This window comes from Schistocerca piceifrons, chromosome 9 (genome assembly GCF_021461385.2).
Source record: "Schistocerca piceifrons isolate TAMUIC-IGC-003096 chromosome 9, iqSchPice1.1, whole genome shotgun sequence".
In the NCBI taxonomy this organism is placed as follows: Eukaryota; Metazoa; Arthropoda; class Insecta; order Orthoptera; family Acrididae; genus Schistocerca; species Schistocerca piceifrons.
In genome coordinates this window covers 73,495,702-73,511,891 of record NC_060146.1, presented here as the reverse complement: position 1 = coordinate 73,511,891, position 16,190 = coordinate 73,495,702, and the positions used below count along the sequence as shown (strand labels likewise).

The window sequence follows — 16,190 nt, the reverse complement described above, 5'->3', positions numbered from 1 at the left end:
CTGTCTACGGGGCTCCATTACATGCCTAACATTGGAGCTCCCGATAACCAGTAATTCCCCCTGACGGCCTTGTGCCTGCTCAGACCCTGCTGAAGGAGCGGCCATTTGTCCACTCACAGGGTGAGGCCAGGTGGCCAGTTTCCATATCGGCCCTCCGCTTCGAGTGACGCAAATGCGCTACCACTCGCCACTCCCCGTGCTGTTGGGGCAGACCCACCAAGTCGGGTACACTAGGAGATGCCTCTGAAGCAACACAGGCAACACCTGAGGTGTCTCGTGCGACACACCAGATTCTCTGCCACCACCACGCCTCAAGACAGCAGCTCGAAGGTGACTGACCGTAGCCAGAATCACATTGCACAGAGTATAACTTAATCGTAGCTAACACTTGGTTCAAGAATCATGAAAGAAGGTTGTATACATGGAAGAAGCCTGGAGATACTGACAGGTTTCAGATAGATTATATAATGGTAAGACAGAGATTTAGGACCCAGGTTTTAAATTGTAAGGCATTTCCAGGGGCAGATGTGGACTCTGACCACAATCTATTAGTTATGAACTGTAGATTAAAACTGAATAAACTGCAAAAAGGTGGGAATTTAAGGAGATGGGACCTGGATAAACTGACTAAACCAGAGGTTGTATAGAGTTTCAAAGAGAGCGTAAGGGAACAATTGACAAGAATGGGGGAAAGAAATACCGTAGAAGAAGAATGGGTAGCTCTGAGGGATGAAGTAGTGAAGGCAGAAGAGGACCTAGTAGGTAAAAAGATGAGGGCTAGTAGAAACCCTTGGGCAACAGAAGAAATATTGAATTTAATTGATGAAAGGAGAAAATATAAAAATGCAGTAAATGAAGAAGGCAAAAAGGAATATAAACGTCTCAAAAATGAGATCAACAGGAAGTGCAAAATGGCTAAGCAGGCATGGCTAGAGGACAAATTTAAGGATGTAGAGGCTTATCTCACTAGGGGTAAGATAGATACTGCCTACAGGAAAATTAAAGAGACTTTTGGGGAAAAGAGAACCACTTGCATGAATATCAAGGGCTCAGATGGAAACCCAGTTCTAATCAAAGAAGGGAAAGCAGAAAGGTGGAAGGAGTATATAGAGGGTCTATACAAGGGCGATGTACTTGAGGACAATATCATGGAAATGGAAGAGGATGTAGATGAAGATGAAATGGGAGATACGATACTGCGTGAAGAGTTTGGTAGAGCACTGAAAGACCTGAGTCGAAACAAGGCCCCGGGAGTAGACAACATTTCATTAGAACTACTGACAGCCTTGGGAGAGCCAGTCCTGACAAAACTCTACCATCTGGTGAGCAAGATGTATGAGACAGGCGAAATACCCTCAGACTTCAAGAAGAATATAATAATTCCAATCCCAAAGAAAGCAGGTGTTGACAGATGTGAAAATTACTGAACTATCAGTTTAATAAGTCACGGCTGCAAAATACTAATGCGAATTCTTTACAGACGAATGGAAAAACTGGTAGAAGCCGACCTTGGCGAAGATCAGTTTGGATTCCGCAGAAATGTTGGAACACGTGAGGCAATACTGACACTACGACTTATCTTAGAAAATAGAGTAAGGAAAGGCAAACCTGTATTTCTGGCATATGTAGACTTAGAGAAAGCTTCTGACAATGTTGACTGGAATACTCTCTTTCAAATTCTAAAGGTGGCAGGGGTAAAATACAGGGAGCAAAAAGCTATTTACAATTTGTACAGAAAGCAGATGGCAGTTATAAGAGTCGAGGGGCATGAAAGGGAAGCAGCGATTGAGAAGGGAGTGAAACAGGGTTGTAGCCTGTCCCCGATGTTATTCATTCTGTATATTGAGCAAGCAATAAAGGAAACAAAAGAAAAATTCAGAGTAGGTATTAAAATCCATGGAGAAGGAATAAAAATGTTGAGGTTCGCCGATGACACTGTAATTCTGTCAGAGACAGCAAAGGACTTGGAAGAGCAGTTGAACGGAATGGACATTGTCTTGAAAGGAGGATATAAGGTGAACAACAACAAAAGCAAAATGAGGATAATGGAATGTAGTCGAATTAGATTGATGTTGAGGGAATTAGATTAGGAAATGAGACGCTTAAAGTAGTAAAGGAGTTTTGCTATTTGGGGAGCAAAATAACTGATGATGGTCAAAGGAGAGAGGATATAAAATGTAGACTGGCAATGGCAAGGAAAGCGTTTCTGAAGAAGAAAAATTTGTTAACATCGAGTACAGATTTAAATGTCAGGATGTCTGTCGTTTCTGAAAGTATTTGTATGAAGTGTAGCCATGTATGGAAGTGAAACATGGACGATAAATAGTTTGGACAAGAAGAGAATAGAAGCTTTTGAAATGTGGTGCTACAGAAGAATGCTGAAGATTAGACGGGTAGATCACATAACTAATGAGGAGGTATTGAATAGGATTGGGGAGAAGAGAAATTTGAGGCACAACTTGACTAGAAGAAGGGATCGGTTGGTAGGACATGTTCTGAGGCATCAAGAGATCACCAATTTAGTATTGGAGGGCAGCGTGGAGGGTAAAAATCGTAGAGGGAGACCAAGAGATGAATACACTAAGCAGATTCAGAAGGATGTAGGTTGCAGTAAGTACTGGGAGATGAAGAAGCTTGCACAGGATAGAGTAGCATGGAGAGCTGCATCAAACCAGTCTCAGGACTGAAGACGACAACGACAACAACAACAACAACGACGACAACAACGCCTTCCTTATGTGTCACCAATTGACACTGCTGTGTTAATTAGTTATGTAGCTGGATTCAGTGAGCAACTATTGCACTGCAGACTGTGTGAATTTACACTTACAAAGACATGAGATTAAACCACTTAAACACAAAAAACACGCACGAACTGTAATAAATATAATTTTTGAAAACACAGAAAAAGATAAACTTTAACTTGCCCCACTGTATATGTATGTCAGCTGAGAGCTGCGGTCTGACTGACTTACTAATGAAATGGACCGTTGTCTTCAAAAGCAGAACAAATGAGCAACAAGCGCACTACAGAGTTAATTTTATTTACACTTACAAAAACATGAGATTAAACCTCAAGTGAAAGACTGGAGCACTGCAAGCCAGGAATAATGACCATTTTCAGTCAATGTGTTTTATGCAACAGTGTAAAAGAAAACCAAGAGGCTTCCAAGCATGAGGAAAGAAATAGACAATAATGAACCTGCAACAAAAAGAAATAGATAGCTGCTGGCTATCTGGAACACAGGACAATTTTCTACAGGTTCTCTAAACATTTTCAATACACTGCCTCCAGAAGTGCAATGGTTTTGCATCTGTTTTATATATTCTTGTTGCACACAATTTCCTTCATATGTAAAATGATAAATTATTTATTTTGAAGCAGGCTGTCCCATCATAACCGGCAAACCAATGCAGAACTAGTAATAAAGTAATAGATGTTTCTCACTGTATTTTACATCTCTCTTCATGTGGGCATCTTAGTTAACTTACACTATCACTTTCCATCAAACAGATACCTATAACATTGTACAAGGCAACCACACCATGCTTGTCAAATACGCCTCATTAATTCTATGTAAGCCTGTCTTTAAGAAGCACTATGAAAGCATAAACAGAGAGAAGCTGGAGAAGTATCAACTAATTAAATATTTGATTCTTAACATCAACTATATATTTATTCATAAATATTTTACAAAAGTATACAGGTCTCACTGTACCTTAAAATAAACAAACCAACAACTGAAAACAGGATTGTAACTTACTTCTATGCGCATTACTGGTGCTTAAAGAACACAGAATGGCTAGCTGGTACACAATAACTCATATTGTTTTCTGCATTAGAAAAGTGACTAGAAATTTATATGAAGCACTTAATCTACTTCTAAGATTTTACGTAGCACTGTCTTCTGTCACGACACTGCCAACATACATTCAAACTAAACAGCTATTCAATCATACGTTGCACAGAGAACCACCATTACACACATAACATAAAATATTGACTTTTGACTAAAGGAAACCAGTAAAAAAACTGGCTCAAGTAACAAGTTCTTTGACATTCACAGTTCACAAATTATTAGACAATGGTGTATTGAAAAATATGCACCACTGTGAATTTCACAAACACTCTGATAAACACATGTTACTTGCATTGAAGTTAACATTTCTCATTCATATAAAAGCCCCATCTACCATTGGTGTTGTCATTTTTGGACATATATGTTTAGTTACTAAATCTGCAGAATGAATGACAGCTGCTAAGGTCACAGTACGCCTACACATCCAAAGACTGCCAACAGACTGTATTCTGGAAAATGGTTAAAATAACATTTTACAGACCTTCAACCCCACCAACTTTGCATGTACTTTCATGAACTCTTTTTCACAGTTCTTTTTTAACTTATAGGTTTACAGAACACAAACAGTTGGAAAGCATACACTACACTTCATTAAAGGTGAAGGAAAGAGGAGGATGGTTCAACTATGACAACATTAACTGGTGGCAGTTGATTCCTTTAGATGTATGCAACTGGGATCTTTTAAAATATTTTTCTTTCTCCGTCAGGTATACTGAAAAAGTGATATCTGATGTCTGTTCATTTATGACAATACTGTACACATATGTAAGTCACTGTCACTCCTTGACTTCTTGCCCATGTGATGCATAAAAGAACCCACTGAGAGATCAAAAATGAAAAACACATAGAAAATAATGTTGTACCATAATTGTATAACATGTGATGCTACAACTTGAGACCCTCTCCGAGCATCTCTTACATGACAAAAGCAGTCAGTATATTTTGGTCTACAAATAAATAAAACATTAACAGGGCAGTCATACTAACATAATTAGTTTTATAGCTTCGTGTGCTGCTGGATGACTGTATTGTGAACTTTGGTGAATGAGAAATAATATCTTCCAATGCTACATATATGGCTAACCACAACTTCTTTCATGGACATCTACAGTGATTCACCTACTTTCTCTCATAATACTCCAGAACTCGCAAAATTTGGTGCAAGTTACATATCTGAATAGCAGATCTTCCTCTGCTTTCATACAAACTGGTACATTAACAAGTTGTTCTGGTAGTTCCAAGAGAACAGAAGCATATATACACCACCATGTCATACGCAGAATGACATGGAAAACATTGATAGCTTGGTGACCAGATGAACACAATTTTGTGCTCATTGACTTCTCATTTTATATTTTTAAATAGCCAAGCTGAAACTCTACTACATAACTTAAAAGATTTGAGACACGCAATACATACTATTTTTTTTACAGTGCCAATGAATCATTATGTTAAACCAAATGTCTTTTTTACGCACATGCTAAGAAAAGACAACATTGCCAAGAGTCTCTTTCTGGAAGAGCAGATCAATATTTTATAAAAGATAGAATTTTGAAGACTATATTGAAGAAAATGACAAGGGGTGATCAGCTTCAATTTTATCAGTTTCAAACTGTTAAATCATTAACATATAATTAGTTCTATATGTCGCAATTTTTTGATTACATGTCTAACGTATTCTGGCACATGCATTTGAGAATAATGCACATTCAGCAAACTCAAACAAAAATCTCACATAATAATGTTGAACAGCACACTAAACACACAATTTTTTTTTTCCTTTTTTTTTTACCACACAGTATCATGTGAAAGACAGTCCCAAAGCAATGCCCGACGTGCACATTCATCATCCTGCATCAGTCTGTTAATGCAGCATTATAACATAAATACAGGAAACTAATCCATCATTTTGTGATGATATCTAATTTTATTCATCACCCACACTTTCTCTCTAGAAAATTTCCAAATCCACGTCATTTCTCCCTATATCCACAAGTAATACCATCATTGACGGACTCTCTCATTGCTAGAACGGTGTTGCTAACTATTTTCACTTGATGAATTCAGCAACACCCTGCAACATTGTTCACAGTAGAAAATATTAGTAAAGAATAACTCTTTAAGGCAATTTCAATAAAACTCAAATATACAGTTTTAATTATATTTGTTGTCCCCTACACCAATAAATAAATTAACACTCAAGTGAAATAACAGATAAGCATAACGACTTAAAAATTTATAAAATCAGCACAGTAAATTCGACAATAAAGAAACCCAAAGCAGATACTGAATGAATCACAACAATCAGTTTTTAGGAACTAAAATGGGAGAGGGGCTGGGTATTTATCATATAACATCACATGAGTAAGACTTAAATGTGATGAATATGACTAGAAATAAATGCACCACAAACACAGAAACAATCAAAAAGAAGACAGTAATTTTCAATAGTTTACACATTCACAAGTAACAGCTTGGGTTAAGAAACAGTATCAAAAGTTATTCAAAACACAAGATGACAATTCAATTTCTAACGGCCCCTAATACCCAACATAACAAAGTTTGCATTCATTCATAAAACCTGACAAATTTTTTTTGGCTTAAGTGAAGATTTATTGAGTAGTAGACGGGTCATAATAAAGTAGTACACACTGACAGTGAATGGAAGTTTGGAAGACAAACTACAGTTACTGCCACCTTCTCACATGTCATTCCACCACTTAGTGTCATCTTCTCACATTGAATGGAGGTCTTTCCTCGCGTCACTAATTATCTTCGGTCCAGCAGTTTTCCTTATTGTGCACAGAAGAGTACATACAAAAATATGAACTATTTAAGCAGCATCGATAGAAACATAAAGCATCAATTCCCTAATTTTTCAAATTGGCACAAAATAAATAAATAAAATAAAAAAGTAATACTGTTGAGCAATATGCAAGGTGCAAATAATCCAAATTTTTTTGTAATTGCACTGTCTTGCAGCAAAGAAACTGCCAGTTCCAAATATAAGATTTTTTTTTTTTTTTTTTGTTCTTCTGTATTTGCACTTCAATGGTGCATTTCTGCAAAATGGTTTGAGAGTCTGTGCTCCACGAACTGTGGATCTTGCCGAAGTGTGAGGATTTGCATGTCTCTACAAAACAAACAGCTATCCCATACCAGATGAGTATCTGTGGAGTGGTCAGAAAACCTATGGTTCCTGAAAATGGGGCGGCAACCTTTTCAGTAGTTGCAGAAGCAGCAGTCTGTATGATTGATCTGGCATTTTGACTTTAGCCAACGTGCCCTTGCATTGTTGCTACAGCAAATAGCTGAAAGCTAGTTGTTACATTTTCTGAGGTACAACTGTCTCCCATTCAGATCTCCAGGATGGGACAACTCAGGAGCATGCCATCAGGAGAAACAAAACTGGCATTCTACAGATGACAATCTGGAATGTTAAATGCTTTATCTGGGTGGATAGGTAAAGGAATTTAAAAAGAGAGAGGAATACACTGAAGTTAGCTATAAGAGGAATTTGTGAAGTGTGGTGGCAGGAAGAATAGGACCTCTGGTCAGGGCAGTACAGGGGGTCAAGGTCAGTACAGCACCAGAAATTTTCATGAAAATGTGTACCTTATACTTCTGCAAATATAGTAAGAAAGACTGACATTATTAATGATGCACACAAATGAAATTTTGTTAAAGCTGCCAAGTCACTTATTAGTGGTTATTCTGAGCTCAGCTAGAATTTACAGTTTTACAAACTATTCTGAAAGTTATAAGCTTGTGTCATCCCTGGAAATCCATTCATTACATCATTACATCCATCTGTCGCCCTTCTGTCCCGTGTAATGTGATTGTTCAGTTATCTCAAGAATACAAGAAATTCTCATAGTAGCATACTTCAAATTGTTTACACTGGAATGTAATATCAACAGCCTCTGGTACCAATGGTGCATCACATTTTAAAAAGTTTGGTTTTCTGTAAATGATAAATTCACAGTTACGCAACACACCCTCACACACGTTATATTCCATTGCACTCACAATCATGTGATGAGAAAGGAACCAGGCACCTGAGAATCCACAAACAATTACAAAGATTCCTCAAGACTGGCAAGTGTGCCACAGGTAGCTGTGATCTAGTAACAAACATTACAACAATGCAGTGCACTTCTTCACCTTTCCTTATGCGTCCCCACAGCCAATTCTTTCTGAAACAGAATCTCAATTTCATCCTGACAATGAATAGATCTACTCTCCCTAGAGTCTCTCAAAAGGCCCTGAGATTTCTCACTTTTCCAGTAAATTCAGTTCTCCTGAAAACCTGAAAATTCCCAATTTTCCAGACATGTTGCGACCTTGACACAGACTAGTTATCTACTCTGTCACACAATTGAATAGGACAATGAGCAATTATAATCTCATTTCAGTAATGTTATGTTCAAGTTTTACTAAGTATGTCTGCTACTTGCTTACCTTCCATCATTAGTATTCGCAGTAGTCTCCGGATGCACTGAGTTGGGTTTGTCTGTTGGCCCAGATACCCTAAAACCAGCAAAAATAGTTTCATAAATGGCTACAACAGGTTGTAACTAAAACACACACACACACGTATGAATGTGCAACAGGATACTATATTGGTGTATTATGAATGTTCAACAGCATCAAGTGATTGAAGACAGATGCTTCACTTGCACCACACTGGAGAAATACGAAAATAAGGAAAAGTCCTGGGTGAAATACAAATAATGAAGGGAGTAAAAATACACTCAATGTACAGTCAAGGCCCTGAATGGTTAACATGTACAAGTCACTAAACTTTCAAATAATTCACTATGTCAGAGCTAACAGACTCACAAAAACACCTAGATGTACATACCACTGTGTGTGTATGGGGGTGTTTTTGCTTGTCTGTTAGTTCTGACCAGAGAGACTGTCCAAAAGTTTAGTTTCTTTAGAATAACATTAATGTTAATGGGGAAACTCATGGTTTTCGGTTCCTATCACAATGGACAGTGTAAATGTCTTCAAGCATAGCTTAGTTTAGCGTTTCAAATAATGGAAAATTCATGTTGGAATTATGACAGTATTATGATAAGGGTAATTGATACTAACTATATAGAGGAGATGCCAAGACATAGATAGGCACAACAAAAAGAGTATCAAACAAAGATTTTGCCTAAACAGGCCTTCATCAGATACACACAGTGTGTGGCTACCAAGGCCAGAGAGAGAGAGAGAGAGAGAGAGAGAGAGAGAGAGAGAGAGAGAGAGTGTGTGCGTGCGTGTGTGTGTGTGTGTGTGTGTGTGTGTGGAGGGGGGAGGAGGAGGTGTCTAATTGTGATGAAGGCCTGTTTGGCTGAAAGCTTTGTTTGACAGATTGTGCACACCTGCGACCGACCATCTCTGCTATATGATGACTATATCTAAATCTACATCCATACTGCGCAAGCCACCTGACGGTGTGTGGCAGAGGGTACCTTGAGAACCTCTATTGGTTCTCCTCCTATTCCGGTCTCGTATTGTTCGTGGAAAGACAGACTGTCGGTATGCCTCTGTGTGGGCTCTAATCTCTCTGATTTTATTCTCATGATCTCTTCGCGAGATATACATAGGACGGAATAATATACTGCTTGACTCCTCAGTGAAAGTATGTTCTCGAAACTTCAACAAAAGCCCACATTGAGCTACTGAGTGTCTCTCTTGCAGAGCTGTAACGAAACAGGGTTGCCCACTGCTATCCTGTTTTGGTTTTACACCCCTTCAGCAACTTAGTTAAGCAATGAATTTTTTTGTTTTTCCCCATTTTCACTACTCAGATTCTGACTACAGATTCTGTGGCCTTCAGCCTAATAGCACAGAATTTAGAAATAGTTTAAATAAAATTCCCCTAGTAGAATATATTGTTTCAGAACATGCTAATGTCTATTCTGAAAGTAATGTGCTAATTAATTTTATTGGAAATGCATCCCATTAAAAGTTATGAACAATGACGTATATTGTGCAATACATATTAAGTAAAATTTGAGTGAGCTTATAGATCGAATTCAGCTATAAGACTGCATCCAAAAGAAAGCCTAAATTTTACTGATTCCAGCAAAGTGTTTAAATTAACCTAAAGTCTATTAGTTTAATAGATATTAAGACTTGAAATCTGTAGCCTGTATGACTTTCAGTGCCAATTGTGGCCAAACTACTGAATAATTCCGAGATCTGTTTTGATACTTTTGCTACCTTTATTTTTCTACGTAAAATTACTCCAGTCTCAACTTTATAAGTGCATTAATTAAGAATTAAGTAAATTTGAAAAAGTAAAAATTATTGTTCAAGAGGGCTGCCATGGTTATAAGTCGGGAATTCCCACTGCGGATGCATAAGTTAGTTCTGCGTATTTAAATTGATACAGCTCACTCATGTTTTTCAAGTAATAAAACCCAATAGTTAGCTTCAAAACCAATTAGAAAGGATCATTTTAACCCTGGGAAATTATAAACTATAATATATTAACAGAAATAGTCAAATATTCAAGCACTTGTCTATATAAGGTCCGAGGTGGTGCTGTTCTCGGTTAGTTCTCGGTCAGATTCTCATGGAGCAAAAGTGTGGCAAGTCGGTTAACTTTTCCGGTCAGTACAAAAAAAGTGTAATTGTATTCGGCTTTGAACAGTTAACGCATATTGTGGACATTGTTAAAGACTGGAAGTTTTTGACCTACCTAATGTGACGATTACTAAGTGTAAGAGCCCTGGTCACATGAATATTGTGTGTGTGAGTGATAACAAACAAATCGCACTGTGGTTGTCATAAGTATTCAACAATGAGTACGTTTTTGACTTTTGATTTCGGAAAACATAATCTAGGATCCCGGCTTCTTAATTGCAGTGTGATTTAGGTGAGACGGATGCAGCTACCGAGAAGACAATATTGAATAAGCACAGCAAGGTAGGTTAGGAACACTGCGCACTATCTACTGGGTGAGGAAATGTTTCAATACATCCGCTTGTTACGTGAACTTTAATAAGAGGCACTAATAAAAGGATTTAGCCCGGCACGTTACAGAGTCTTCCATTGGAGTTTATCTATCATATCCGTAACGCTTTCACGATTACTAAATGATCATGTAATGAAGCACGTTGCTCTCTGTTGGATCTTCTCTATCTCTTCTATCAACCCTATCTGGTATGGACCAGACAGCAGTTAGCAGTATTCATGCTGTGGGTGAACAAGTGTACTGTAACCTACATCCTTTGTTTTCGGACTGCATTTCCTTAGGATTCTTCCAATGAATCTCAGTCTGGCATCTGCTTTACCAATGATTAATTTTATGTGGTCATTCTAATTAAATCACTTCTAATGCCTACTCCAAGATAATTTATGGAATTAACTGCTTCCAGTTGCTGACCTGCTATATTGTAGCTACATGATAAAGGATCTTTCTTTCTATGTATTCGCAGCACATTACACTTGTCTACATTGAGATTCAATTGCCATTCCCTGCACCATGCGTCAATTTGTTGCAGATCCTCCCGCATTTCAATACAATTTTCCATCATTACAACCTCTTGATATACAGCATCATCCGCAAAAAGCCTCAGTGAACTTACAATGTTATCCACAAGGTCATTTATATATATTGTGAATAGCAACGGTCCTACGACACTCCCCTGTGGCACACTTGAAATCACTCTTACTTATAGTGTTTATGCTTTTCATAATATTGTCATTAGTTCAATGTTTCATGTTAGTGTGTTTTTGACAGGCTATGTGATAGCTGTTGTATGCAATTTGTAACAATAAGGAATGTGGATCAATTTTTTGCTGACCCTGTGACTGCATGGAGCTCAAAATCTTTTGGCTAACGGATAACAGTTCAGGCAGTTACTACCAAAATTGAGAAAAGGTCATTTGTTGTGCAATGACAAAATGCTTTAAAGTTTACTGTTCTGATAAGTTCAATGGCACAAAAAATTTACTAGTATCAATAAACTTTATACACTGAATAACTGCCAACTTTCAACAAAGGACATATGATGGCTGGTGACATTTAATCATAAATATTCTGGGACAAAAAATTCTGTAATTACAAACATTAAGAAATACATCCTTTTTAAACAATGGAATATCCAGAATGGAATGATGACAATATTATGAAAAGGAAAGATTGCTAGTCACCATATAGAGACGTTGAGTTGCAGACAGACAACAAAAGCACTGCCGTACATGTTGAGCTAACACACATTCACGTAAACACAACTTGCACACGTGTGACCGCTGAGAGGCTTCAGTGGCCAGAGACAGTAGTCGTGTGTGTGTGTGTATGTGTGTGTGTGTGTGTGTGTGTGTTGTCTACTTTAGAAAAAGGCCTTCTGGTCAAAAGCTCAATTTGTATGACCGTCTTTTTGTTGTGTCTTTCTGTGACTCAGCATCTCCTCTATATAGCGATTAGCAATCTTTCCTTTTCACAAAATTTGCATTAGTTTTTCTTTTCAATAAACAGAGCAATTGAAAATGAATATAGGAATTACAAATGGTATAAATATTTAATACACAGTGATAGTTTTATGAGAATTACAAAAAATGTAGAAGAAAGTTCAATATTTCATTTGCTGCACGAGTTCAGTGAATTGGAAGCTGGCACACATTTTTAAACTGATATCTTCTGAACATTTGCATCGGTCTTGCTGGACACGACAGCACTGTGTTCTGCTCTTGGCCAACCAGACCCCCAAACCTGACACTCACAGATTTCTTTTTTGAGTTACGTGAAAGACTTTGAGTATGTGCCTCCTTTGCCAGAAACAATCCCAGAACTCAAAATGGGCATTCCTAATGCACTTGCATGAGTGACTGCATATGCTTTGGAATATACAGCACAAAATGGATTTTTATTTTCATGTGGTCTGTGTGACCAAGGGGGGTCATGTAGAACATCTATGAACTATGAAAAACATTGAACTTCCTGCAGTTCTTATTGATGTATTACTATGCATTAAATAGTTACAACTGTTTGTAATCACCAATCATTTGGAATTGTCCCATATCTTTGTGGGTATGATCAGCACATATGAACAACCTTAGGATTTTACCTACTTTGAAAACTATAGCTTCATGCTACACATACCCGACACATCCAGCTTTTTGGTGTGATGCATCCTGGTTGTTCTGGAGAGGAGTTGTCTGCTGACCGATCTGAAACACAAAATATTTATATCACTGTAAACATCTTTCTTAGAGGTACTACCAAAAACATCAACTTCTCACACAAGCAATATGGTACCTTTAATTAAATGCTGAACATATGTGAAATCAGCAAAGGGATAATGTTGAAGCCAGAAGAGTTTGGCAAGAGCTGAATGATACGTTTTAAAGGCAGAATGATAAGTTTTAAATACTCCAAAGACTGAATGAATATACATAATGGATGATAATATTACACAAAGTACAACGAAATGATTAACAATGGAGTGCTGGAAGGAAGGAAAGATAAGTGGAGGAACTGAGTATTCAGTAGCCAGTTACGGCATGCAATATGGGTATCATCCTCTATACAATTCCAATACTATTTATTGCAGACAGGCATCAGAAGATCTGAAAAGCATTTACGATGGTAAAGGATTGGGTTGCAAATTAGACTCAGCAATCAGCGCCAACTGAAGATTACAGTTACTTGTGCATTTCTTATTTTGCAAGACCACATTATATTTTGATGATACACTGACTGAAATGGATGCTATGACCAAGTAATTAGAGGCCGGTGGGATGTGTTAATAAAACTTCATCTTTACGTGAGTTTATTTTCAGTACAGGTGAAACCCATTCCTAACGGATGTGTCTAATATTAATGAAACGTTTCAGATGGCACTCACAATGAAGCATGTCCACAGAACATGCATGTACAGCTTACTGTCATCTTTCAGATCCTGAAAGACCACAAATCATTGGTGTGAGGGACACACAAGTAGCACACTGACAGACTGCAATGACTGCAGAATGAGTGATGATGAGATGGACTGAAGACAACAGTGTGGCAACAACAGCATGCACAGGGTCCTTCCTGAAAGCCTATACTACAAGACTGTCTTGGTTGCAGATTTCTGGACCTGCTTTATCAGGTGGGGAATTGTAGGACTTCCCTTAACTCAAGGGTACACTACACAAAGGAAGCAGCTGCTCAGTTAGCAGAGTACTTGTGGAGAGCACACGCAGGTTTTTTAGGCTAGGTAGTAGTTTGAACTACTCTGATGAACACTCGCCAGTTGATACACAAATAGTGAAATCAGACTGCATTCAAGTAAAGACACTTCAACGGTCAAAATTTTAACAATAAATTGTCATTGTATTCGTATCAGAGTTTTGAATTTACTGCCATCCAGGAAAGTTCTCATATTCACATTATTCTTGGAACCGAGCTGCCTGAAGCCTGACATAGAAAGCTCTGATATATTAAGTGAGTCACTGAACGAAAGAGAGGTTAGATGGCATGGGAGGGGGAGTGTTCATTGCAGTTGACAAAAATATTGTCTCTATTGAAGTTGATTGTGACACTGAATTCAGGTGAATGCGTGTCACAGGTATGAGTGAAACCATGTGAACTGCTGGACGCTTTTACTGTTCACACGATTCAGCCGTGACAGCTCTCGAATCATCCGAAGGAAGTCTGCAGCCAGCAGCACGCCACCATAGCAACTGTGGTTACTAAAGTTAATAAATCACTCAAGAAGGCTAGGAGTGTGTTTCTGATAGAAACAGCAGATGTATCATTGCCAGCATCTCATTTACACAATGAACTGAAATGACTTCGTTCCATTATGAGGGACACACAGGAATCATTGCCAAAGTTTAAACAAATTTTAAATTGCGGTATGGAGAAGGATGTGCCTAGTAAGTGGATTAAGGACAGAAAAGCCCCATCGTGGTATAACATCAAAATTCAAAAAATGCTGAGGAAGCAAAAGCTATTGCAATCTCAATTCAAAAGAGAATGTACAAATCACAACTGGCAACGGTTAGTAGAGACTCGTGTGTCTCTGAAAAGATATATGCGCAAAGCATACAACTGATACAGTCCTGCCTTAGCAACGAATCTGGCGAAGAACCTAAGAAAATTCAGGACCTATGTTAAATCATTAAGCAGGTCCAAGGCTTCCATATAGTCATTCGTCAACCTGCCTAGAGAGGCAGCTGAAGATACCAAAATGAAAGCCGAAGTTTCAAATTTCATGTTTAAGGAACTGTTCACATTGGGAAATCTTACAAACATAGCATTGTTTGACTGACTCCCTTATGGGTGGCACAGGAATAAGCATCCTTGGCATACAGAAACAACTGAAAGAGTAGAAAACAAGTGAGTTGCCAGATCCGGACGGAATCCCAATTCGGTTTTACAATTAGCACTCTGCGCATTGGCCACTTACTTAGCTTCCATTTATGATGAATCTCTTGCCCAGTGCAAAATCCCAAGCAACTGTATATAAGAAGGGTAAAAGAATGGACCTGAAAAATTCTCCATGAAGAGGTTTGCAACAGTTGGAGCCAACGGGCTACCCATTGAGGATATTGCCACAGATACTGCGCCATTGAAGCCTAAGTGTTCCTTTCGATATGTTGACGACACGTTCGTCATTTGGCTACACGGACATGAGAAACTAGACGAGTTTTTGGAGCATCTCAATGGGATCAATATCCAGTTCACCATGGAGGTGGAAAAAGATAATGCACCGCACTTCCTCAACGCCCCTGTCCACCGTAAACGAAATGGGTGCCTTGGCCACAGCGTCTACAGAAAAACCATACACACAGACCTGTACCTGCACGCCACCAGCTATCATCGTCCAGCACAGAAGCGCGTAGTATTACAAACATTGGTGCATCGTGTAAGAGTAATATCGGATAATGATAACCTACCCCATGAACTGAGCCACCTACACAAGGTTTTCAGGAATAACGGCTACAGCGCCCATCAATCGAAAGTAGTGACTTCTGAGAAATATCAGAATAACACCACCGACGAAGAGCAGGAAAAGAAACTTGCTTTGCTGCCATTCTGTGGCTCTGTGTCAGGCAAGATAAGCCGCCTGTTGAAAAGACACAAGATCAAATAAATCTTCAGGCCTCCAACGAAAATGTGTCAATTACTGAGACCAGTTAAAGACGCAGTAGGTCTCAGAACACCTGGAGTCTACAAAATACCTTGTGAGTGTGGCCAGAAGTACATCGGACAAACAGTGTGCACTGTGGAACAACACAGGAAAGAACACGAGAGGTATTATCGCCTGCGCTATCCAGAGAAATCTGCATTAGCTGAGCAAGTGTTAGAAAATGGTTACCACATAAAATTTGACGATA

The 16,190-nt window shown here is 38.4% G+C and overlaps 1 protein-coding gene across 1 annotated transcript in view; it reads right to left on the bottom strand.

Annotated features, from left to right (window-relative positions):
• Nucleotides 1–3,655: 3,655 nt before the first annotated feature.
• LOC124717123 (formin-like protein 20) overlaps nucleotides 3,656–16,190 on the bottom strand; it is a 100,322-nt gene continuing 87,787 nt past the window's right edge. The window contains exons 7-9 of the mRNA XM_047243855.1: nucleotides 12,967–13,034; nucleotides 8,322–8,390; nucleotides 3,656–5,934 (exon numbers count right to left, since the gene is read on the bottom strand). Of these exons, the coding sequence (XP_047099811.1) occupies nucleotides 5,901–5,934; nucleotides 8,322–8,390; nucleotides 12,967–13,034 (171 nt within the window). The 3' untranslated portion in view covers nucleotides 3,656–5,900. The remainder of the gene's footprint in view (nucleotides 5,935–8,321; nucleotides 8,391–12,966; nucleotides 13,035–16,190) is intronic.